The sequence below is a fragment of the Thunnus albacares genome, chromosome 3, assembly GCF_914725855.1.
Source record: "Thunnus albacares chromosome 3, fThuAlb1.1, whole genome shotgun sequence".
NCBI classification, from domain to species: Eukaryota; Metazoa; Chordata; class Actinopteri; order Scombriformes; family Scombridae; genus Thunnus; species Thunnus albacares.
The window spans coordinates 35,054,525-35,080,614 of record NC_058108.1 but is presented as its reverse complement, the minus strand read 5'-3'; the positions used below and the strand labels follow the sequence as shown (position 1 = coordinate 35,080,614).

Below are 26,090 nucleotides of genomic sequence, written 5' to 3'. Positions count from 1 at the left end.
GCCAGCTCACTCTGCCTTTTACCCATCGGGGCCAGCTCACTCTGCCTTTTCCCCATTTGCGCCAGCTCACTCTACCTTGTCCCCATCTGTACCCACACACCCTTCTCCCATTTTTCCATCGACACCAGCTCACTCCTCTGCCTTTTACCCATCTGTGCCAGCTCACTCCTCTCTCTTTTATCCATCTGCACGAGCACACTCTTCTCCATTTTCCCCATCTGAGCCAGATCACTCCTCTGCCTTTGGTCCATCTGCATGAGCACACTCTTCTCCCTTTTCCCCATCTACACCACCGCACTGCTCTGCCTTTTCCCCATCTGTGCCAGCTCACTTTGCCTTTTCCCCACCTGGGCCAGCTCACTCTGCCTTTTCCCCATGTGGGCCAACTCACTCCTCTGCGTTTTACCCATTTGCACGAGCACACTCTTCTCCATTTTCCCCATCTGGGCCAGCTCACACTTCCTTTTCCCCATCTATGCCAGCTCACTCCTCTGCCTTTTAGCCATCTGCATGAACACACTCTTCTCCATTTTCCCCTTTCTCGCCACCTCACTCTACCTTTTCCCCATCTGGGCCAACTCACTCCTCTGCCTTTTACCCATCTGCACGAGCACACTCTTCTCCATTTTCCCCTTCCTCGCCAGCTCACTCCTCTGCCTTTTACCCATCTGCATGAACACACTCTTCTCCATTTTCCCCTTCCTCGCCACCCCACTTTGCCTTTTCCCCACCAGGGCCAGCTCACTCCTCTGCCTTTTACCCATCTGCACGAGCACACTCTTCTCCATTTTCCCCATCTTCGCGAGCTCACTCCTCTGCCTTTCACCCATCTGCACGAACACACTCTTCTCCATTTTCCCCTTCCTCGCCACCTCACTTTGCCTTTTCCCCACCTTGGCCAGCTCACTCGTCTTCCTTTCACCCATCTGCATGAGCACACTCTTCTCCACTTTCCCCATCTGGGCCAGCTCACTCTGCCTTTTCCCAATCTGCGCCAGCTCACTCCTTTGCCTTTTACCCATCTGCATGAACACACTCTTCTCCATTTTCCCCTTCCTCGCCACCCCACTTTGCCTTTTCCCCACCAGGGCCAGCTCACTCTACCTTTTCCCCACCTGGGCCAACTCACTCCTCTGCCTTTCACCCATCTGCACGAGCACACTCTTCTCCATTTTCCCCATCTTCGCGAGCTCACTCCTCTGCCTTTTACCCATCTGCACGAACACACTCTTCTCCATTTTCCCCTTCCTTGCCACCTCACTTTGCCTTTTCCCCATCTGGGCCAGCTCACTCTTCTGCCTTTTACCCATCTGCACGAGCACACTCTTCTCCATTTTCCCCATCTGCGCGAGCTCATTCCTCTGCCTTTCACCCATCTGCATGAACACACTCTTCTCCATTTTCCCCTTTCTCGCCACCTCACTCTACCTTTTCCCCATCTGGGCCAACTCACTCCTCTGCCTTTTACCCATCTGCACGAGCACACTCTTCTCCATTTTCCCCTTCCTCGCCAGCTCACTCCTCTGCCTTTTACCCATCTGCATGAACACACTCTTCTCCATTTTCCCCTTCCTCGCCACCCCACTTTGCCTTTTCCCCACCAGGGCCAGCTCACTCCTCTGCCTTTTACCCATCTGCACGAGCACACTCTTCTCCATTTTCCCCATCTTCGCGAACTCACTCCTCTGCCTTTCACCCATCTGCACGAACACACTCTTCTCCATTTTCCCCTTCCTTGCCACCTCACTTTGTCTTTTCCCCACCTGGGCCAGCTCACTCTACCTTTTCCCCATCTGGGCCAGCTCACTCCTCTGCCTTTTACCCATCTGCATGAGCACACTCTTCTCCATTTTCCCCTTCCTCGCCAGCTCACTCCTCTGCCTTTTACCCATCTGCATGAACACACTCTTCTCCATTTTCCCCTTCCTCGCCACCTCACTTTGCCTTTTCCCCACCTTGGCCAGCTCACTCTACCTTTTCCCCATCTGGGCCAACTCACTCGTCTTCCTTTCACCCATCTGCATGAGCACACTCTTCTCCACTTTCCCCATCTGGGCCAGCTCACTCTGCCTTTTCCCAATCTGCGCCAGCTCACTCCTTTGCCTTTTACCCATCTGCATGAACACACTCTTCTCCATTTGCCCCTTCCTTGCCACCTCACTTTGCCTTTTCCCCATCTGGGCCAGCTCACTCTACCTTTTCCCCACCTGGGCCAGCTCACTCCTCTGTCTTTTACCCATCTGCACGAGCACACTCTTCTCCATTTTCCCCATCTGGGCCAGCTCACACTTCCTTTTCCCCATCTATGCCAGCTCACTCCTCTGCCTTTTAGCCATCTGCATGAACACACTCTTCTCCATTTTCCCCTTCCTCGCCACCTCACTTTGCCTTTTCCCCACCTTGGCCAGCTCACTCTACCTTTTCCCCATCTGGGCCAACTCACTCGTCTTCCTTTCACCCATCTGCATGAGCACACTCTTCTCCACTTTCCCCATCTGCGAGAGCTCACTCCTCTGCCTTTTACCCATCTGCATGAACACACTCTTCTCCATTTTCCCCTTCCTCGCCACCTCACTTTGCCTTTTCCCCACCTTGGCCAGCTCACTCTACCTTTTCCCCATCTGGGCCAACTCACTCGTCTTCCTTTCACCCATCTGCATGAGCACACTCTTCTCCACTTTCCCCATCTGGGCCAGCTCACTCTGCCTTTTCCCAATCTGCGCCAGCTCACTCCTTTGCCTTTTACCCATCTGCATGAACACACTCTTCTCCATTTGCCCCTTCCTTGCCACCTCACTTTGCCTTTTCCCCATCTGGGCCAGCTCACTCTACCTTTTCCCCACCTGGGCCAGCTCACTCCTCTGTCTTTTACCCATCTGCACGAGCACACTCTTCTCCATTTTCCCCATCTGGGCCAGCTCACACTTCCTTTTCCCCATCTATGCCAGCTCACTCCTCTGCCTTTTAGCCATCTGCATGAACACACTCTTCTCCATTTTCCCCTTCCTCGCCACCTCACTTTGCCTTTTCCCCACCTTGGCCAGCTCACTCTACCTTTTCCCCATCTGGGCCAACTCACTCGTCTTCCTTTCACCCATCTGCATGAGCACACTCTTCTCCACTTTCCCCATCTGCGAGAGCTCACTCCTCTGCCTTTTACCCATCTGCATGAACACACTCTTCTCCATTTTCCCCTTCCTCGCCACCTCACTTTACCTTTTCCCCATCTGGGCCAGCTCACTCTTCTGCGTTTTACCCATCTGCACGAGCACACTCTTCTCCATTTTCCCCATCTGCGCGAGCTCACTCCTCTGCCTTTCACCCATCTGCATGTACACACTCTTCTCCATTTTCCCCTTTCTCGCCACCTCACTCTACCTTTTCCCCATCTGGGCCAACTCACTCCTCTGCCTTTTACCCATCTGCACGAGCACACTCTTCTCCATTTTCCCCTTCCTCGCCAGCTCACTCCTCTGCCTTTTACCCATCTGCATGAACACACTCTTCTCCATTTTCCCCTTCCTCGCCACCCCACTTTGCCTTTTCCCCACCAGGGCCAGCTCACTCTACCTTTTCCCCACCTGGGCCAACTCACTCCTCTGCCTTTTACCCATCTGCACGAGCACACTCTTCTCCATTTTCCCCATCTGCGCGAGCTCACTCCTCTGCCTTTCACCCATCTGCATGAACACACTCTTCTCCATTTTCCCCTTTCTCGCCACCTCACTCTACCTTTTCCCCATCTGGGCCAACTCACTCCTCTGCCTTTTACCCATCTGCACGAGCACACTCTTCTCCATTTTCCCCTTCCTCGCCAGCTCACTCCTCTGCCTTTTACCCATCTGCATGAACACACTCTTCTCCATTTTCCCCTTCCTCGCCACCCCACTTTGCCTTTTCCCCACCAGGGCCAGCTCACTCTACCTTTTCCCCATCTGGCCCAACTCACTCCTCTGCCTTTTACCCATCTGCACGAGCACACTCTTCTCCATTTTCCCCATCTTCGCGAGCTCACTCCTCTGCCTTTCACCCATCTGCACGAACACACTCTTCTCCATTTTCCCCTTTCTCGCCACCTCACTCTACCTTTTCCCCATCTGGGCCAACTCACTCCTCTGCCTTTTACCCATCTGCACGAGCACACTCTTCTCCATTTTCCCCTTCCTCGCCAGCTCACTCCTCTGCCTTTTACCCATCTGCATGAACACACTCTTCTCCATTTTCCCCTTCCTCGCCACCCCACTTTGCCTTTTCCCCACCAGGGCCAGCTCACTCCTCTGCCTTTTACCCATCTGCACGAGCACACTCTTCTCCATTTTCCCCTTCCTTGCCACCTCACTTTGCCTTTTCCCCACCTGGGCCAGCTCACTCTACCTTTTCCCCATCTGGGCCAGCTCACTCCTCTGCCTTTTACCCATCTGCATGAGCACACTCTTCTCCATTTTCCCCTTCCTTGCCACCTCACTTTGCCTTTTCCCCACCTGGGCCAGCTCACTCTACCTTTTCCCCATCTGGGCCAGCTCACTCCTCTGCCTTTCACCCATCTGCATGAACACACTCTTCTCCATTTTCCCCATCTTCGCGAGCTCACTCCTCTGCCTTTCACCCATCTGCACGAACACACTCTTCTCCATTTTCCCCTTCCTTGCCACCTCACTTTGCCTTTTCCCCACCTGGGCCAGCTAACTCTACCTTTTCCCCATCTGGGCCAACTCACTCGTCTTCCTTTCACCCATCTGCATGAGCACACTCTTCTCCACTTTCCCCATCTGGGCCAGCTCACTCTGCCTTTTCCCAATCTGCGCCAGCTCACTCCTTTGCCTTTTACCCATCTGCATGAACACACTCTTCTCCATTTGCCCCTTCCTCGCCACCTCACTTTGCCTTTTACCCATCTGGGCCAGCTCACTCTACCTTTTCCCCACCTTGGCCAGCTCACTCTACCTTTTCCCCTTCTGGGCCAACTCACTCGTCTTCCTTTCACCCATCTGCATGAGCACACTCTTCTCCACTTTCCCCATCTGGGCCAGCTCACTCTGCCTTTTCCCAATCTGCGCCAGCTCACTCCTTTGCCTTTTACCCATCTGCATGAACACACTCTTCTCCATTTTCCCCTTCCTCGCCACCCCACTTTGCCTTTTCCCCATCTGGGCCAACTCACTCCTCTGCCTTTTACCCATCTGCACGAGCACACTCTTCTCCATTTTCCCCTTCCTCGCCAGCTCACTCCTCTGCCTTTTACCCATCTGCATGAACACACTCTTCTCCATTTTCCCCTTCCTCGCCACCCCACTTTGCCTTTTCCCCATCTGGGCCAACTCACTCCTCTGCCTTTTACCCATCTGCACGAGCACACTCTTCTCCATTTTCCCCATCTTTGCGAGCTCACTCCTCTGCCTTTCACCCATCTGCACGAACACACTCTTCTCCATTTTCCCCTTTCTCGCCACCTCACTCTACCTTTTCCCCATCTGGGCCAACTCACTCCTCTGCCTTTTACCCATCTGCACGAGCACACTCTTCTCCATTTTCCCCTTCCTCGCCAGCTCACTCCTCTGCCTTTTACCCATCTGCATGAACACACTCTTCTCCATTTTCCCCTTCCTCGCCACCCCACTTTGCCTTTTCCCCATCTGGGCCAACTCACTCCTCTGCCTTTTACCCATCTGCACGAGCACACTCTTCTCCATTTTCCCCATCTTCGCGAGCTCACTCCTCTGCCTTTCACCCATCTGCACGAACACACTCTTCTCCATTTTCCCCTTCCTTGCCACCTCACTTTGCCTTTTCCCCACCTGGACCAGCTCACTCTACCTTTTCCCCATCTGGGCCAGCTCACTCCTCTGCCTTTTACCCATCTGCATGAGCACACTCTTCTCCATTTTCCCCTTCCTCGCCAGCTCACTCCTCTGCCTTTTACCCATCTGCATGAACACACTCTTCTCCATTTTCCCCTTCCTCGCCACCTCACTTTGCCTTTTCCCCACCTGGGCCAGCTCACTCTACCTTTTCCCCATCTGGGCCAGCTCACTCCTCTGCCTTTTACCCATCTGCATGAGCACACTCTTCTCCATTTTCCCCTTCCTCGCCAGCTCACTCCTCTGCCTTTTACCCATCTGCATGAACACACTCTTCTCCATTTTCCCCTTCCTCGCCACCTCACTTTGCCTTTTCCCCACCTTGGCCAGCTCACTCTACCTTTTCCCCATCTGGGCCAACTCACTCGTCTTCCTTTCACCCATCTGCATGAGCACACTCTTCTCCACTTTCCCCATCTGGGCCAGCTCACTCTGCCTTTTCCCAATCTGCGCCAGCTCACTCCTTTGCCTTTTACCCATCTGCATGAACACACTCTTCTCCATTTGCCCCTTCCTTGCCACCTCACTTTGCCTTTTCCCCATCTGGGCCAGCTCACTCTTCTGCGTTTTACCCATCTGCACGAGCACACTCTTCTCCATTTTCCCCATCTTCGCGAGCTCAGTCCTCTGCCTTTCACCCATCTGCACGAACACACTCTTCTCCATTTTCCCCTTCCTTGCCACCTCACTTTGCCTTTTCCCCACCTGGGCCAGCTCACTCTACCTTTTCCCCATCTGGGCCAACTCACTCGTCTTCCTTTCACCCATCTGCATGAGCACACTCTTCTCCACTTTCCCCATCTGGGCCAGCTCACTCTGCCTTTTACCAATCTGCGCCAGCTCACTCCTTTGCCTTTTACCCATCTGCATGAACACACTCTTCTCCATTTGCCCCTTCCTCGCCACCTCACTTTGCCTTTTCCCCATCTGGGCCAGCTCACTCTACCTTTTCCCCACCTTGGCCAGCTCACTCTACCTTTTCCCCATCTGGGCCAACTCACTCGTCTTCCTTTCACCCATCTGCATGAGCACACTCTTCTCCACTTTCCCCATCTGGGCCAGCTCACTCTGCCTTTTCCCAATCTGCGCCAGCTCACTCCTTTGCCTTTTACCCATCTGCATGAACACACTCTTCTCCATTTTCCCCTTCCTCGCCACCCCACTTTGCCTTTTCCCCATCTGGGCCAACTCACTCCTCTGCCTTTTACCCATCTGCACGAGCACACTCTTCTCCATTTTCCCCTTCCTCGCCAGCTCACTCCTCTGCCTTTTACCCATCTGCATGAACACACTCTTCTCCATTTTCCCCTTCCTCGCCACCCCACTTTGCCTTTTCCCCATCTGGGCCAACTCACTCCTCTGCCTTTTACCCATCTGCACGAGCACACTCTTCTCCATTTTCCCCATCTGCGCGAGCTCACTCCTCTGCCTTTCACCCATCTGCATGAACACACTCTTCTCCATTTTCCCCTTTCTCGCCACCTCACTCTACCTTTTCCCCATCTGGGCCAACTCACTCCTCTGCCTTTTACCCATCTGCACGAGCACACTCTTCTCCATTTTCCCCTTCCTCGCCAGCTCACTCCTCTGCCTTTTACCCATCTGCATGAACACACTCTTCTCCATTTTCCCCTTCCTCGCCACCCCACTTTGCCTTTTCCCCATCTGGGCCAACTCACTCCTCTGCCTTTTACCCATCTGCACGAGCACACTCTTCTCCATTTTCCCCATCTGCGCGAGCTCACTCCTCTGCCTTTCACCCATCTGCATGAACACACTCTTCTCCATTTTCCCCTTTCTCGCCACCTCACTCTACCTTTTCCCCATCTGGGCCAACTCACTCCTCTGCCTTTTACCCATCTGCACGAGCACACTCTTCTCCATTTTCCCCATCTTCGCGAGCTCACTCCTCTGCCTTTCACCCATCTGCACGAACACACTCTTCTCCATCTTCCCCTTCCTTGCCACCTCACTTTGCCTTTTCCCCACCTGGGCCAGCTCACTCTACCTTTTCCCCATCTGGGCCAGCTCACTCCTCTGCCTTTTACCCATCTGCATGAGCACACTCTTCTCCATTTTCCCCTTCCTCGCCAGCTCTCTCCTCTGCCTTTTACCCATCTGCATGAACACACTCTTCTCCATTTTCCCCTTCCTCGCCACCTCACTTTGCCTTTTCCCCACCTTGGCCAGCTCACTCTACCTTTTCCCCATCTGGGCCAGCTCACTCCTCTGCCTTTTACCCATCTGCATGAGCACACTCTTCTCCATTTTCCCCTTCCTCGCCAGCTCACTCCTCTGCCTTTTACCCATCTGCATGAACACACTCTTCTCCATTTTCCCCTTCCTCGCCACCTCACTTTGCCTTTTCCCCACCTTGGCCAGCTCACTCTACCTTTTCCCCATCTGGGCCAACTCACTCGTCTTCCTTTCACCCATCTGCATGAGCACACTCTTCTCCACTTTCCCCATCTGGGCCAGCTCACTCTGCCTTTTCCCAATCTGCGCCAGTTCACTCCTTTGCCTTTTACCCATCTGCATGAACACACTCTTCTCCATTTACCCCTTCCTCGCCACCTCACTTTGCCTTTTCCCCATCTGGGCCAGCTCACTCTACCTTTTCCCCACCTTGGCCAGCTCACTCTACCTTTTCCCCATCTGGGCCAACTCACTCGTCTTCCTTTCACCCATCTGCATGAGCACACTCTTCTCCACTTTCCCCATCTGGGCCAGCTCACTCTGCCTTTTCCCAATCTGCGCCAGCTCACTCCTTTGCCTTTTACCCATCTGCATGAACACACTCTTCTCCATTTTCCCCTTCCTCGCCACCCCACTTTGCCTTTTCCCCACCAGGGCCAGCTCACTCTACCTTTTCCCCATCTGGCCCAACTCACTCCTCTGCCTTTTACCCATCTGCACGAGCACACTCTTCTCCATTTTCCCCATCTTCGCGAGCTCACTCCTCTGCCTTTCACCCATCTGCACGAACACACTCTTCTCCATTTTCCCCTTCCTTGCCACCTCACTTTGCCTTTTCCCCATCTGGGCCAGCTCACTCTTCTGCGTTTTACCCATCTGCACGAGCACACTCTTCTCCATTTTCCCCATCTGCGCGAGCTCACTCCTCTGCCTTTCACCCATCTGCATGAACACACTCTTCTCCATTTTCCCCTTTCTCGCCAGCTCACTCTACCTTTTCCCCATCTGGGCCAACTCACTCCTCTGCCTTTTACCCATCTGCACGAGCACACTCTTCTCCATTTTCCCCTTCCTCGCCAGCTCACTCCTCTGCCTTTTACCCATCTGCATGAACACACTCTTCTCCATTTTCCCCTTCCTCGCCACCCCACTTTGCCTTTTCCCCACCAGGGCCAGCTCACTCTACCTTTTCCCCACCTGGGCCAACTCACTCTTCTGCGTTTTACCCATCTGCACGAGCACACTCTTCTCCATTTTCCCCATCTGCGCGAGCTCACTCCTCTGCCTTTCACCCATCTGCATGAACACACTCTTCTCCATTTTCCCCTTTCTCGCCACCTCACTCTACCTTTTCCCCATCTGGGCCAACTCACTCCTCTGCCTTTTACCCATCTGCACGAGCACACTCTTCTCCATTTTCCCCTTCCTCGCCAGCTCACTCCTCTGCCTTTTACCCATCTGCATGAACACACTCTTCTCCATTTTCCCCTTCCTCGCCACCCCACTTTGCCTTTTCCCCATCTGGGCCAACTCACTCCTCTGCCTTTTACCCATCTGCACGAGCACACTCTTCTCCATTTTCCCCATCTTCGCGAGCTCACTCCTCTGCCTTTCACCCATCTGCACGAACACACTCTTCTCCATTTTCCCCTTCCTTGCCACCTCACTTTGCCTTTTCCCCACCTGGGCCAGCTCACTCTACCTTTTCCCCATCTGGGCCAGCTCACTCCTCTGCCTTTTACCCATCTGCATGAGCACACTCTTCTCCATTTTCCCCTTCCTCGCCAGCTCACTCCTCTGCCTTTTACCCATCTGCATGAACACACTCTTCTCCATTTTCCCCTTCCTCGCCACCTCACTTTGCCTTTTCCCCACCTTGGCCAGCTCACTCTACCTTTTCCCCATCTGGGCCAACTCACTCGTCTTCCTTTCACCCATCTGCATGAGCACACTCTTCTCCACTTTCCCCATCTGGGCCAGCTCACTCTGCCTTTTCCCAATCTGCGCCAGCTCACTCCTTTGCCTTTTACCCATCTGCATGAACACACTCTTCTCCATTTGCCCCTTCCTCGCCACCTCACTTTGCCTTTTCCCCGTCTGGGCCAGCTCACTCTACCTTTTCCCCACCTTGGCCAGCTCACTCTACCTTTTCCCCATCTGGGCCAACTCACTCGTCTTCCTTTCACCCATCTGCATGAGCACACTCTTCTCCACTTTCCCCATCTGGGCCAGCTCACTCTGCCTTTTCCCAATCTGCGCCAGCTCACTCCTCTGCCTTTTACCCATCTGCATGAACACACTCTTCTCCATTTTCCCCTTCCTCGCCACCCCACTTTGCCTTTTCCCCACCAGGGCCAGCTCACTCTACCTTTTCCCCATCTGGCCCAACTCACTCCTCTGCCTTTTACCCATCTGCACGAGCACACTCTTCTCCATTTTCCCCATCTTCGCGAGCTCACTCCTCTGCCTTTCACCCATCTGCACGAACACACTCTTCTCCATTTTCCCCTTCCTTGCCACCTCACTTTGCCTTTTCCCCATCTGGGCCAGCTCACTCCTCTGCCTTTTACCCATCTGCACGAGCACACTCTTCTCCATTTTCCCCATCTGCGCGAGCTCACTCCTCTGCCTTTCACCCATCTGCATGAACACACTCTTCTCCATTTTCCCCTTTCTCGCCACCTCACTCTACCTTTTCCCCATCTGGGCCAACTCACTCCTCTGCCTTTTACCCATCTGCACGAGCACACTCTTCTCCATTTTCCCCTTCCTCGCCAGCTCACTCCTCTGCCTTTTACCCATCTGCATGAACACACTCTTCTCCATTTTCCCCTTCCTCGCCACCCCACTTTGCCTTTTCCCCACCAGGGCCAGCTCACTCTACCTTTTCCCCATCTGGGCCAACTCACTCCTCTGCCTTTTAACCATCTGCACGAGCACACTCTTCTCCATTTTCCCCATCTTCGCGAGCTCACTCCTCTGCCTTTCACCCATCTGCACGAACACACTCTTCTCCATTTTCCCCTTTCTCGCCACCTCACTCTACCTTTTCCCCACCTGGGCCAACTCACTCCTCTGCCTTTTACCCATCTGCACGAGCACACTCTTCTCCATTTTCCCCTTCCTCGCCAGCTCACTCCTCTGCCTTTTACCCATCTGCATGAACACACTCTTCTCCATTTTCCCCTTCCTCGCCACCCCACTTTGCCTTTTCCCCATCTGGGCCAACTCACTCCTCTGCCTTTTACCCATCTGCACGAGCACACTCTTCTCCATTTTCCCCATCTTCGCGAGCTCACTCCTCTGCCTTTCACCCATCTGCACGAACACACTCTTCTCCATTTTCCCCTTCCTTGCCACCTCACTTTGCCTTTTCCCCTACTTGGCCAGCTCACTCTACCTTTTCCCCATCTGGGCCGACTCACTCGTCTTCCTTTCACCCATCTGCATGAGCACACTCTTCTCCACTTTCCCCATCTGGGCCAGCTCACTCTGCCTTTTCCCAATCTGCGCCAGCTCACTCCTTTGCCTTTTACCCATCTGCATGAACACACTCTTCTCCATTTGCCCCTTCCTCGCCACCTCACTTTGCCTTTTCCCCATCTGGGCCAGCTCACTCTACCTTTTCCCCACCTTGGCCAGCTCACTCTACCTTTTCCCCATCTGGGCCAACTCACTCGTCTTCCTTTCACCCATCTGCATGAGCACACTCTTCTCCACTTTCCCCATCTGGGCCAGCTCACTCTGCCTTTTCCCAATCTGCGCCAGCTCACTCCTTTGCCTTTTACCCATCTGCATGAACACACTCTTCTCCATTTTCCCCTTCCTCGCCACCCCACTTTGCCTTTTCCCCACCAGGGCCAACTCACTCCTCTGCCTTTTACCCATCTGCACGAGCACACTCTTCTCCATTTTCCCCATCTTCGCGAGCTCACTCCTCTGCCTTTTACCCATCTGCATGAACACACTCTTCTCCATTTTCCCCTTCCTCGCCACCCCACTTTGCCTTTTCCCCACCAAGGCCAGCTCACTCTACCTTTTCCCCATCTGGGCCAACTCACTCCTCTGCCTTTTACCCATCTGCACGAGCACACTCTTCTCCATTTTCCCCATCTTCGCGAGCTCACTCCTCTGCCTTTCACCCATCTGCACGAACACACTCTTCTCCATTTTCCCCTTTCTCGCCACCTCACTCTACCTTTTCCCCATCTGGGCCAACTCACTCCTCTGCCTTTTACCCATCTGCACGAGCACACTCTTCTCCATTTTCCCCTTCCTCGCCAGCTCACTCCTCTGCCTTTTACCCATCTGCATGAACACACTCTTCTCCATTTTCCCCTTCCTCGCCACCCCACTTTGCCTTTTCCCCATCTGGGCCAACTCACTCCTCTGCCTTTTACCCATCTGCACGAGCACACTCTTCTCCATTTTCCCCTTCCTCGCCACCCCACTTTGCCTTTTCCCCATCTGGGCCAACTCACTCCTCTGCCTTTTACCCATCTGCATGAACACACTCTTCTCCATTTGCCCCTTCCTCGCCACCTCACTTTGCCTTTTCCCCGTCTGGGCCAGCTCACTCTACCTTTTCCCCACCTTGGCCAGCTCACTCTACCTTTTCCCCATCTGGGCCAACTCACTCGTCTTCCTTTCACCCATCTGCATGAGCACACTCTTCTCCACTTTCCCCATCTGGGCCAGCTCACTCTGCCTTTTCCCAATCTGCGCCAGCTCACTCCTTTGCCTTTTACCCATCTGCATGAACACACTCTTCTCCATTTTCCCCTTCCTCGCCACCCCACTTTGCCTTTTCCCCACCAGGGCCAGCTCACTCTACCTTTTCCCCATCTGGCCCAACTCACTCCTCTGCCTTTTACCCATCTGCACGAGCACACTCTTCTCCATTTTCCCCATCTTCGCGAGCTCACTCCTCTGCCTTTCACCCATCTGCACGAACACACTCTTCTCCATTTTCCCCTTCCTTGCCACCTCACTTTGCCTTTTCCCCATCTGGGCCAGCTCACTCCTCTGCCTTTTACCCATCTGCACGAGCACACTCTTCTCCATTTTCCCCATCTGCGCGAGCTCACTCCTCTGCCTTTCACCCATCTGCATGAACACACTCTTCTCCATTTTCCCCTTTCTCGCCACCTCACTCTACCTTTTCCCCATCTGGGCCAACTCACTCCTCTGCCTTTTACCCATCTGCACGAGCACACTCTTCTCCATTTTCCCCTTCCTCGCCAGCTCACTCCTCTGCCTTTTACCCATCTGCATGAACACACTCTTCTCCATTTTCCCCTTCCTCGCCACCCCACTTTGCCTTTTCCCCATCTGGGCCAACTCACTCCTCTGCCTTTTACCCATCTGCACGAGCACACTCTTCTCCATTTTCCCCATCTTCGCGAGCTCACTCCTCTGCCTTTCACCCATCTGCACGAACACACTCTTCTCCATTTTCCCCTTCCTTGCCACCTCACTTTGCCTTTTCCCCATCTGGGCCAGCTCACTCTACCTTTTCCCCATCTGGGCCAGCTCACTCCTCTGCCTTTTACCCATCTGCATGAGCACACTCTTCTCCATTTTCCCCTTCCTCGCCAGCTCACTCCTCTGCCTTTTACCCATCTGCATGAACACACTCTTCTCCATTTTCCCCTTCCTCGCCACCTCACTTTGCCTTTTCCCCATCTGGGCTGACTCACTCGTCTTCCTTTCACCCATCTGCATGAGCACACTCTTCTCCACTTTCCCCATCTGGGCCAGCTCACTCTGCCTTTTCCCAATCTGCGCCAGCTCACTCCTTTGCCTTTTACCCATCTGCATGAACACACTCTTCTCCATTTTCCCCTTCCTCGCCACCCCACTTTGCCTTTTCCCCACCAGGGCCCACTCACTCCTCTGCCTTTTACCCATCTGCACGAGCACACTCTTCTCCATTTTCCCCATCTTCGCGAGCTCACTCCTCTTCCTTTCACCCATTTGCACGAACACACTCTTCTCCATTTTCCCCTTCCTTGCCACCTCACTTTGCCTTTTCCCCACCTGGGCCAGCTCACTCTACCTTTTCCCCATCTGGGCCAGCTCACTCCTCTGCCTTTTACCCATCTGCATGAGCACACTCTTCTCCATTTTCCCCTTCCTTGCCAGCTCACTCCTCTGCCTTTTACCCATCTGCATGAACACACTCTTCTCCATTTTCCCCTTCCTCGCCACCCCACTTTGCCTTTTCCCCACCTTGGCCAGCTCACTCTACCTTTTCCCCATCTGGGCCAACTCACTCGTCTTCCTTTCACCCATCTGCATGAGCACACTCTTCTCCACTTTCCCCATCTGGGCCAGCTCACTCTGCCTTTTCCCAATCTGCGCCAGCTCACTCCTTTGCCTTTTACCCATCTGCATGAACACACTCTTCTCCATTTTCCCCTTCCTCGCCACCTTACTTTGCCTTTTCCCCATCTGGGCCAGCTCACTCTACCTTTTCCCCACCTGGGCCAGCTCACTCCTCTGTCTTTTACCCATCTGCACGAGCACACTCTTCTCCATTTTCCCCATCTGGGCCAGCTCACACTTCCTTTTCCCCATCTATGCCAGCTCACTCCTCTACCTTTTAGCCATCTGCATGAACACACTCTTCTCCATTTTCCCCTTCCTCGCCACATCACTTTACCTTTTCCCCATCTGGGCCAGCTCACTCTTCTGCGTTTTACCCATCTGCACGAACACACTCTTCTCCATTTTCCCCATCTGCGCGAGCTCACTCCTCTGCCTTTCACCCATCTGCACGAACACACTCTTCTCCATTTTCCCCTTCCTTGCCACCTCACTTTGCCTTTTCCCCTACTTGGCCAGCTCACTCTACCTTTTCCCCATCTGGGCCGACTCACTCGTCTTCCTTTCACCCATCTGCATGAGCACACTCTTCTCCACTTTCCCCATCTGGGCCAGCTCACTCTGCCTTTTCCCAATCTGCGCCAGCTCACTCCTTTGCCTTTTACCCATCTGCATGAACACACTCTTCTCCATTTTCCCCTTCCTCGCCACCCCACTTTGCCTTTTCCCCACCTTGGCCAGCTCACTCTACCTTTTCCCCATCTGGGCCAGCTCACTCCTCTGCCTTTTACCCATCTGCATGAGCACACTCTTCTCCATTTTCCCCTTCCTCGCCAGCTCACTCCTCTGCCTTTTACCCATCTGCATGAACACACTCTTCTCCATTTTCCCCTTCCTCGCCACCTCACTTTGCCTTTTCCCCACCTTGGCCAGCTCACTCTACCTTTTCCCCATCTGGGCCAACTCACTCGTCTTCCTTTCACCCATCTGCATGAGCACACTCTTCTCCACTTTCCCCATCTGGGCCAGCTCACTCTGCCTTTTCCCAATCTGCGCCAGCTCACTCCTTTGCCTTTTACCCATCTGCATGAACACACTCTTCTCCATTTGCCCCTTCCTCGCCACCTCACTTTGCCTTTTCCCCATCTGGGCTGACTCACTCGTCTTCCTTTCACCCATCTGCATGAGCACACTCTTCTCCACTTTCCCCATCTGGGCCAGCTCACTCTGCCTTTTCCCAATCTGCGCCAGCTCACTCCTTTGCCTTTTACCCATCTGCATGAACACACTCTTCTCCATTTTCCCCTTCCTCGCCACCCCACTTTGCCTTTTCCCCACCAGGGCCCACTCACTCCTCTGCCTTTTACCCATCTGCACGAGCACACTCTTCTCCATTTTCCCCATCTTCGCGAGCTCACTCCTCTTCCTTTCACCCATTTGCACGAACACACTCTTCTCCATTTTCCCCTTCCTTGCCACCTCACTTTGCCTTTTCCCCACCTGGGCCAGCTCACTCTACCTTTTCCCCATCTGGGCCAGCTCACTCCTCTGCCTTTTACCCATCTGCATGAGCACACTCTTCTCCATTTTCCCCTTCCTTGCCAGCTCACTCCTCTGCCTTTTACCCATCTGCATGAACACACTCTTCTCCATTTTCCCCTTCCTCGCCACCCCACTTTGCCTTTTCCCCACCTTGGCCAGCTCACTCTACCTTTTCCCCATCTGGGCCAACTCACTCGTCTTCCTTTCACCCATCTGCATGAGCACACTCTTCTCCACTTTCCCCATCTGGGCCAGCTCACTCTGCCTTTTCCCAATCTGCGCCAGCTCACTCCTTTGCCTTTTACCCATCTGCATGAACACACTCTTCTCCATTTTCCCCTTCCTCGCCACCTTACTTTGCCTTTTCCCCATCTGGGCCAGCTCACTCTACCTTTTCCCCACCTGGGCCAGCTCACTCCTCTGTCTTTTACCCATCTGCACGAGCACACTCTTCTCCATTTTCCCCATCTGGGCCAGCTCACACTTCCTTTTCCCCATCTATGCCAGCTCACTCCTCTGCCTTTTAGCCATCTGCATGAACACACTCTTCTCCATTTTCCCCTTCCTCGCCACATCACTTTACCTTTTCCCCATCTGGGCCAGCTCACTCTTCTGCGTTTTACCCATCTGCACGAACACACTCTTCTCCATTTTCCCCATCTGCGCGAGCTCACTCCTCTGCCTTTCACCCATCTGCACGAACACACTCTTCTCCATTTTCCCCTTCCTTGCCACCTCACTTTGCCTTTTCCCCTACTTGGCCAGCTCACTCTACCTTTTCCCCATCTGGGCCGACTCACTCGTCTTCCTTTCACCCATCTGCATGAGCACACTCTTCTCCACTTTCCCCATCTGGGCCAGCTCACTCTGCCTTTTCCCAATCTGCGCCAGCTCACTCCTTTGCCTTTTACCCATCTGCATGAACACACTCTTCTCCATTTTCCCCTTCCTCGCCACCCCACTTTGCCTTTTCCCCACCTTGGCCAGCTCACTCTACCTTTTCCCCATCTGGGCCAACTCACTCGTCTTCCTTTCACCCATCTGCATGAGCACACTCTTCTCCACTTTCCCCATCTGGGCCAGCTCACTCTGCCTTTTCCCAATCTGCGCCAGCTCACTCCTTTGCCTTTTACCCATCTGCATGAACACACTCTTCTCCATTTTCCCCTTCCTCGCCACCTTACTTTGCCTTTTCCCCATCTGGGCCAGCTCACTCTACCTTTTCCCCACCTGGGCCAGCTCACTCCTCTGTCTTTTACCCATCTGCACGAGCACACTCTTCTCCATTTTCCCCATCTGGGCCAGCTCACACTTCCTTTTCCCCATCTATGCCAGCTCACTCCTCTGCCTTTTAGCCATCTGCATGAACACACTCTTCTCCATTTTCCCCTTCCTCGCCACATCACTTTACCTTTTCCCCATCTGGGCCAGCTCACTCTTCTGCGTTTTACCCATCTGCACGAACACACTCTTCTCCATTTTCCCCATCTGCGCGAGCTCACTCCTCTGCCTTTCACCCATCTGCACGAACACACTCTTCTCCATTTTCCCCATCTGGGCCAGCTCACTCTACCTTTTCCCCATCTGGGCCAGCTCACTCCTCTGCCTTTTACCCATCTGCACGAGCACACTCTTCTCCATTTTCCCCATCTGGGCCAACTCACTCTGCCTTTTCCCTGTCTATGCCAGCTCACTCCTCTGCTTGTTGCCCATCTGCACGAACACACTCTTCTCCATTTTCCCCTTCCTCGCCACCTCACTCTGCCTTTTCTCCATCTGTACCTACACACTCTTCTCCCTTTTCTCCATCTGCACCAGCTCACTTTTCTCCACTTTCCCCTTCTGCGCCAGTTCACTCTGCCTTTTCCCCACATGGGCCAACTCACTCCTCTTCCCTTCACCCATCTGCACGAGCACACTCTTCTCCATTTTCCCCATCTGGGCCCGCTCACTCTGACTTTTCCCCATCTATGCCAGCTCACCCCTCTGCCTGTTGCCCATCTGCATGAACACACTCTTCTCCATTTTCCCCTTCCTCGCAACCTCACACTGCCTTTTCCCCATCTGTACCCGCACACTCTTCTCCCTTTTCTCAGTCTGCACCAGGTCACTCCTCTGCCTTTTTCCCATCTGGGCCAACTCACTTCTCTGCCCACACCCACTTCTCTTTCACTGCCACTCTGACCAAAATTGCCATTTTCATTGCTTTGTTGAAGCTGTATGGATGAAGTGTCATCTGAAACACAATAGTGTGCAACTTGAGTACCAATGGAGCAGCTGGTACACTGCATCCTGCCATTTTTTATGTCACAACGGAATATGTTGTCTAGACCGATTGATGTCCCAAGCCGCTGAAGGGCTCCACGTCGTTGGTGATTCCTATTTGTCCAACAATTTTTGCCATTGAATACTTTAAAAAACACAACAGCGTAAGTATTCCATCGCCGAATGTTATGTATTCTTGTGAGGATGTTCTTAGAATTTTCTACTCTTCTTTCTACACACGGGGAGGCGTAAACACAGAAAAGCAACATATCATGATTATTAGCTCCACCACTTTCAAATAATTGGTTCAAATGGTCCAAAACACGTGACTCTGCATGATCATCTGGTTTATTGGTCCGTTTCAGAACTTTAGCTGCAACTACCCTACTGCCAATGTACACCTCATCATTGTTGATCTTATTCTTCACATTGTCACCAGGGTCACATCTGAAGACTTGCTGAAGGATTTGGTCAATGTCCTGGTTCTGGTTCTCTGGGATGCTTACAGCCAGACTGAACATACAATCTGTTCTGTACCTGCCAGAAGAGAAAAACATAGACAACATGCCACTATGTATCTTAGATGTTTTGGTGCAGAACACAATATGAGTTGTTTGATTTGTAAGGCAATAACCTAAGTTGACCACCAAGTGGCACCCTTGCTTTGTCCCATTTACTCTGTGGAGTAAATGAGAGAACACTAACTGAGTGGGTGTGTCATGTAGTAAAGTGGGTGTGTTGTCTAGATACTGCGTCCACAGATAGATCAACTTGTACCTTATTGCTGGAGGTTGTTGGGGCTGTATGCAGCCTGAAAAGTAGGACTGCAGACACTACTCAGGGCTAAGAAGGGATTCTACCTTATCTGTATGTTTGTAAAGACATATTTTAATCTATATTTTTAGTACGACCTATTGTTCTCTAGAATACTAGAATTGAGCATCAATCATACAGTAAGGCAGTAAAGCTCTGTGTTCTTTGTAGTAAAAATGCAAACACTAGCTATAGAACAGTATCAGGAGCTATATTATCATAAAGTAAAAGGTCTTTTTCAAATAGTTAATAATTAACAATACAGAGGTTTAAATAGCATATATTTGTTTTATTATGTTACTATTACCAGAGACAGTGTCCCGCCCTAGTGTGGCGGTCTGAATACATCCTTAGGTGGCAATATTTGGTAACGCTTTATTTTACAGGTCTTTTAATTTTAAACTAATTTCCTGGAAATTAATTTTGCAGGTAATTTGCAGGTATTTAATGGTTAAGGACATTCAACAGAGGATGGTGCAGGTTGGTACAAATTATTAAAACAAACACAAGTGTTAAGTTGGTTTAGTTGGTAAGTATTCATTCATTATTTTTGGGTTCATATGTGGTTCTTAATTTGCAAAAACTCTTAATAAATTACACTCTTAACTCTTTAACTGACAGAAAATACCTTTCAGTGTGTAGTTTGGTGTGTCAAACTACATATTAGGTTGTTTACTAAAAACTCTATAATGAGCACATTTCCTGTATACTACCAAATTACATCACCCTTTCAAAAAATGCCCTAAGAATGAACACAGCAGCTACTTTCAGGAAATTATTGAAAAAACCTAATATGCTGTCAGCCAATGAATCAAAAGTTAACTCACTCTCCCAAGATGCCATCTACAATTCTTTCAAGCCTGTTCTGGTCCACAGCAGCCAAACTGTTTTCAGCAGACAGGAAGAAGGCCAGCATCACCGTCAACCAGCACAGGCCAGCCATCTGCACACAGAACAAGTTAATGAGCACAATGATGATACTTTTAACAAAAAGTGTCCTCATAAACATGAGTAAAACAGGGCTAATTATAATAACAAAAGGAAGTATTTTAGTAAGTATGGTCTTCTCTGTTATTAAACACAGGATACGTCACTAACCAACAATACATAGTTTCCACATTTATTAAATTTTGGCTTTTCATATTTAAATGTAATATATAAAAATGTGCAAAATAACATACCTTTAAGTTATACTACATTCATTCATGTTCAGTGACGGTACTGCAAATCTGGAAATATCTGCTGAGAAATTAGGCAATAATCATTAAAGCCAACATTTAATGTTCTACAATCTAACTTTTAAACAAGTAGCCAGTATTTTCTATAAATTTTTGTGAATATCAATAAAGCCATGAAACCGTCTTGTTGAAGTCCAGACCTCTGAACAGACACTAGAGGCAAATGGATAATTATGCACTCTGACACATTGTCAAAGATTATATCAGTGGTTCACAATCTTTTTGTCTTTCTTATAATCAGTGTCTATTTGTGGCCCCTTTTCACGTTTCAGATGTCTGTGAGTGGTCAGCAGTTCCACCAAAAAGACATTTTATCTCTAAACTTGGGTTTAGAGGGGAATAATGTCAGTTATTTTATTTAAATGAATGTTCATGGCTCAAAGAGTTAAAATGATATTTCACAAGCAAAGCAAACATCAGAGAAAAGTCCCCACAAAAAATATATATTTATGTAGCAGTTTTTTCTTCTAACTCCACCTCGACCATCTTCAGCAGTAAAAGAGTACACATCAGTATTATCTAATAATGTCACGTATAATACCATCAGTCACAGAGGTACTTTAATACTGATACTTTTAAGTAAATTAAGCTGTAGGTACTTATTTACTTGTACTTTGATGGGATTTGAAAGCAGGACTTTTACTTGTAATGCAGTATTTTGTAATTGTTATACTGGCAGGTTTGTTCTCTACACCCCTGCATGTGTGCGCATCTCGACGTCACTTGGAAACCTGCCTTTCTCTGAATCTGAACACTAGTGGGGCAAAAATGTAAAGTTTGGCCTGATGGTGGTGCCAGAGGAAAGGCCATAATCAGCTAATCTAATTGACTGCACTTAAAGGACTGCTTCACAATTTTTCAAGTCTGTCTTAAAACAACAGTCAGGTGTCCATATGAACAGTGAAAGAGGTTTTCCTTGCTGTAATCATTCCTCCTGTTCATACTGGATATTAAAAGATCCTTCAAATGTGCTTTCATTGTAAGTGATGGAGGCCAAAATCCACAGTGTGTCCACACAGTTATTTAGTGCAAAAATGCATTTAAAAGTAGATGTGAAGCTTATATGAGGCTTCAGCAGTCTGAGTTAGTCATATCAAGTGGATATCTTTCAACATTACAGTCTTTTTAGCATCAAATTGCCTCTTTGTATGTCCTGAGACAGTGTTTCCCTGTTGAGCTGCGGTGGAAGTATAGTAACAAAAAGAGGGACTTTGGCACTAAAAAGTCTGTAATGTTGAAAGATATCTACTTGATTTGACTCATCTGAATTGCTTAAGCTTCATATTAGCTTCAGATACATTTTTAAATACATTTTTTGCGCAAATATATGCTATTGCAACATTTACTTCCTCAGCTGTGCGCACACACTTGAAGAGAAATGACAGCTTTTTTTTTTTTTTTTACTTACTTTACTGAGGATTTTGTCCCCCATCACTTACATTGTAAGTGCATTATGAAGGGATCTTCTAATGGTCAGTATGAACACGAGGAATGATTACAGCAAGAAAAACATGTTTCTCTGTTCATTTGGGCTCCTGACTGTTGTTTTAAGACACACTTTAAAAACTGTGAACCTGTCCTTTAAAGACTGGCTGCACTTAATGCTCAGCTGAGGTTGTCATGTTATGGTATCAGCACATCAAAATGCTTACATTTAGCCCTTCAGCATGCTATAAGGCTGTAATTATACGCACTTCACATAGGTGTAGGACTATTAAAGGACAGCCAATAGAAAAAAAAGTGACGCCTGCACACTTCCTCCAAAGCCACAGTTTTTATTTTAATTCAAATGAACAGCATTTTGATCTGAGTCAGATCAAAATACTGTCCATTTGAATTAAAATGAAAAAATGCCATAATGTTAACAAGCTAAAGTAGGTTTATCTGTCTTTGGAGTGTCAAATATTCACTGTCTCTTGGCATGAAAAGCACTGAAAAGTTTGTAGCTGTTGTCAGTTTGGATCACAACAGTTACAATGACTTCCAATGTCAACCCAGAGTCCAAAAATGTCAGAATGTGCCAATATATCCAAACCATATAAACTTCTCAAACCATTCCCACAGCATAACCCATTTCTCTGCCATTAAATATAGTATGTTACACACACTCATACTCTCATACACTGCTTCCTTGTCATGCTGTCACCTCCTCATAGAGCCCTGTTGGGTACCCACGGTGTTTATGGATAACATCAAGATCTCTAGATGACAGGATTTTTAAAAATAATGGCAACCACGACCAGTCTGGACTTCCATATGGTTTAATGTGACTTAGTAATTTTTTCTTAAAAAATTCATTTGAAATTTTTGCAAGGTGTCAGGAGACACAAGACTCAATTAAAGGCCTAAAAGTTGTGTAATTTGAGTCCTAATTTGCACTTGAGCTTGTTGCTACCTTCCTCATTAGAGTTAAGATAAATACAGTAAAGTGGAAATTTTTTACCTCCTTTGCTGGAGAAAGATGCCTGATGGAAGTTGTCCGCTCTGTTTTCGTCTCAGTGTTAGGAGGGACGGTGCTGCAGTGAATACAATAAAGAGGAAGGGGCTTTTTTATAGAGGAGAGGTTGACCGTGGCCAAACCTTCAGAGTGGCACCATGCCCTTATTTGAACATATTTTAGAAAGGAGGAAGAAGACGAAAGACATTCTGCATTTTTGATTTAGGAAGTTAAATGACTGCAGTGAGTCTTCATTTGTTTGTGTTTTTGAAATTTGTCTAAAATCGGGATCAAAGAGAACCAAGTGATCATTAGATAGATTGTAACCTTTTCATGCATCTATGGTTTAGCTCTTAAATAGCTTTGGTGTAGCCCCAAGCATTAGCTGCATATCACCATACTAAATAATGCATACACAGCTGCAATTATAAAAATATGATTCAGAAGAGGCTTTAGTTCTCATAAACCCCAAGTCACATTGACCAGTGGTGGAAGAAGTATTTAGATCCTTTACTTAAGTAAAAGTTCTAATACAGTAATGTAAAAATACTTCATTACAAGTAACAGTCCTGCATGAAAAATCCTACTTAAATAAAACTACATAAGTATTAGCTGCAAAATGTAAAGTATTGCAGTAAAAGTACATAAGTATTATGAGCTTGATGTAGTTAAAGTATTGCAGTAAAAGTAGTGGTTTGGTCCCTCTGACTGATATATTATTATATATGACATCATTAGATTATTAATAGTGAAGCATCAGTGTTAGAGCAGCATGTTACTGTTGTAGTTGCTGGAGGTGGAGCTAGTTTACACTACTTTATATACAGTTCTGTTCTCTATATACACGTTCTGATACACAAATTCAGTTTTTGGACTTTTTCTCATATCTTTGATTTTGCTGAAACATTGGATCATTTGAACATTTATTGAAATGAAAGCATGTGAGAAGTTTAGAGGGAAAAATCAATATTTGGTGGAGCTGTTAACAACTCATAGACATGTGAAATGTGACCCCGACTACACATTGCTTTTTGTAAGACGTCAAAAGCCAAAAAGGTTGGAAACCACTGGTTTCATCTTAAACAATGTTCTGAGAATGAAGTCAGAACTCAAATACATTTTTCACATGTGGCCTTAATCCTCTTCCGTAGCCTGTTTTATTATCCATTGTGTCAAATCTTCATCATCTGAAAAGTAACTACTACTTACAGTATTTCCCTCTGAAATGTAGTGGAGTGGAAGTATTAGCATAAAATGGAAATACCCAAGTAAAGTATGAGTACTTCAAAATTTTACTTAAGTACAGTACGTGAGTAGATGTACTTAGTTACTTTGCACCACTGGCATTGACCCAGGAAGGAGAGGATATCACTAATCAAAACATTTTGTTCTGCAAACAATTCAGACCGTTACCTGTTTGTCAAGCCCCTTTTGAAGATAAAGTGATGCTCAGTAGGGTATTTTTTCAGACTTTTGAATGGTTCACTTTAGTTGCTTTTGTGTAATCATGACTCACAGTATTGTAATGGTAGCCGTATTGATTTTTGGCCAGTTGCTTCCTTACACAACCAGCAGAAATGGAGCAACATTATCCTTCATTTGTCGTTCATCTGGAGGCCTCATCTTGTAATTATGGCTTCCGTACCGCATAATTATGACTTTTGACTTCATAATTACAAGAAAATATCCACCCGATTTGACTGTTCTCAGCGTATTGATTATGCCTTATTATCACACATCTCTCCCAAATATATGGGCTAGTAGAGACTTATTAAACCTACTAGTAGGTTCAGGAGGCTGTCATCACACATTTTTTCCCAGTGAGCCAATGTTGGTGGAGCCCAGTGGGCGAAGAAGGACTGTTATCAGGCATGTGCTGTCATGTGACTGTCAAGTTTCCTTCCACTCAAACAAACAAAATGGCTGACATTCCTTTTATTCTCAGTGGGAAATGCTATATTTTAAGATAGTTTCGGGCATCACTGAATGTATTCGATGTTTAGTTTGTTAGTTATCACAGAGATTTGTCAGGCTTTCTATCGTTGCTATGGTGGTTGCTATGGATGCTGCTATCACTGAAACCACATAATTGCATGTTGTTTGAATCATTGTCTTTGCGTTGTGGAGTTATCTGAGCTGTTATGTTATTTGTGTTATTTTATGTAACTGTTTGATGATGTTCTTTCAATAAAAAATGTAGATTTTAGATCAGAGATATAGGTTGAATTTGAAATGCAGAATTTGAAGCTTTGTTGATTGGCTGACCGGAGGACCCGCTCAGAAGTATTTTCCTCACTGTCACCTTGTTAAGGTTTTCTTCAACATTTCTCAACACAAAAACACCAAAGTGTCCCAGATAACTCAACAATATGATAGGTTACTATTAAGGCCATCAGTTTTAGTTCTCTGTTCTCTCTAGGTATTGAGAAATCGGTTCCAAACAGGCACATTTTGAATGGGCACTGCACTAGTTCACTGAATGAAGATTATGAAAATAAATTGCATATTTCTCGCTAGAAATGCTATCAAAACACATTTTAATGCTGGAACTATCTTTAAAAAATTGCATTTTCCATTGAGAAGAAAAGGAATGTCAGCCATTTTGTTTGTCTGAGCAGAAACTTGTCTGTCACGTGACAGCACATGCCTGATAACAGGCCCTCTGCGCCTACTGGGCTCCACCACTATTGGCTCACTGAAATGACAGCCTCCTGAACCTACTAGTATGTTTAGTAGGCCCCTCCTAACCCATAAGTGTGATGATAACGCCTATTCAATAGGCTGATAACAGTCAAATCGAGTAAGATCTGATAATTACGAGAAAAAATCTTGTAATTATGAGACAAGGTTAAGGTGGTTATCAATCATTGCTGTTTGAGAAGTCAGAGGCATGACACGATTTCATTTACTTTCATTTATTTTGAGATATTAATGTCACTGAATATTTCAGATGGTAGTATTAGTATGTCAACATTGCACAGGCATCTGAAGTCCTTGGGATTGTTCAGGTTGCAATTTGCTCTCATAATGAGATCTTTTCTTGTAATTATGAGATAACAAATCATAAACACGAAATACAGAAATCCTAATTACAGGATGTCTTTTTTGTCTTTGGTGAATGCAATATGCTTCAATAGTTCTCCACCAACTCCTGAGACTTTGTCTGTGTGCTGTTTTAATGCTGCAGGCAGGTAGTGCACAGTGGGTTTGCCAGAGCTTGTTTGCTGAAAATAGCTGCCTGCTGCTACTTGAAAAGGTCTCAACTACACAGTAAATGTGACTTAAAACTAAGACTATAAGTTATAATTCTGCAGGTTTACATAAATACACAAAATAAGGCAATAGGTGGTAAAAATGTGAACACAACGTACTGAAATGTTGTTATTGTCTACTTGTATATATATGGTCAAAGTA

General features: G+C 48.5%; 2 protein-coding genes across 2 annotated transcripts in view; one reads left to right on the top strand and one right to left on the bottom strand.

The window, feature by feature from the left end:
• Positions 1 to 26,090, top strand: part of ifngr1 (interferon gamma receptor 1) — a 467,767-nt gene that overhangs the window by 83,619 nt on the left and 358,058 nt on the right. The window lies entirely within an intron of this gene.
• LOC122976643 lies at positions 16,917 to 23,156 on the bottom strand. Its single transcript, XM_044345225.1, has 5 exons — positions 22,683 to 23,156; positions 20,183 to 20,243; positions 19,829 to 19,944; positions 17,426 to 18,725; positions 16,917 to 17,060 (listed from the first exon to the last, which is right to left on the bottom strand). Exons 3-5 carry the CDS (start codon positions 19,942 to 19,944, stop codon positions 16,917 to 16,919), a joined length of 1,560 nt encoding a protein of 519 aa, XP_044201160.1. The 5' UTR covers positions 20,183 to 20,243; positions 22,683 to 23,156.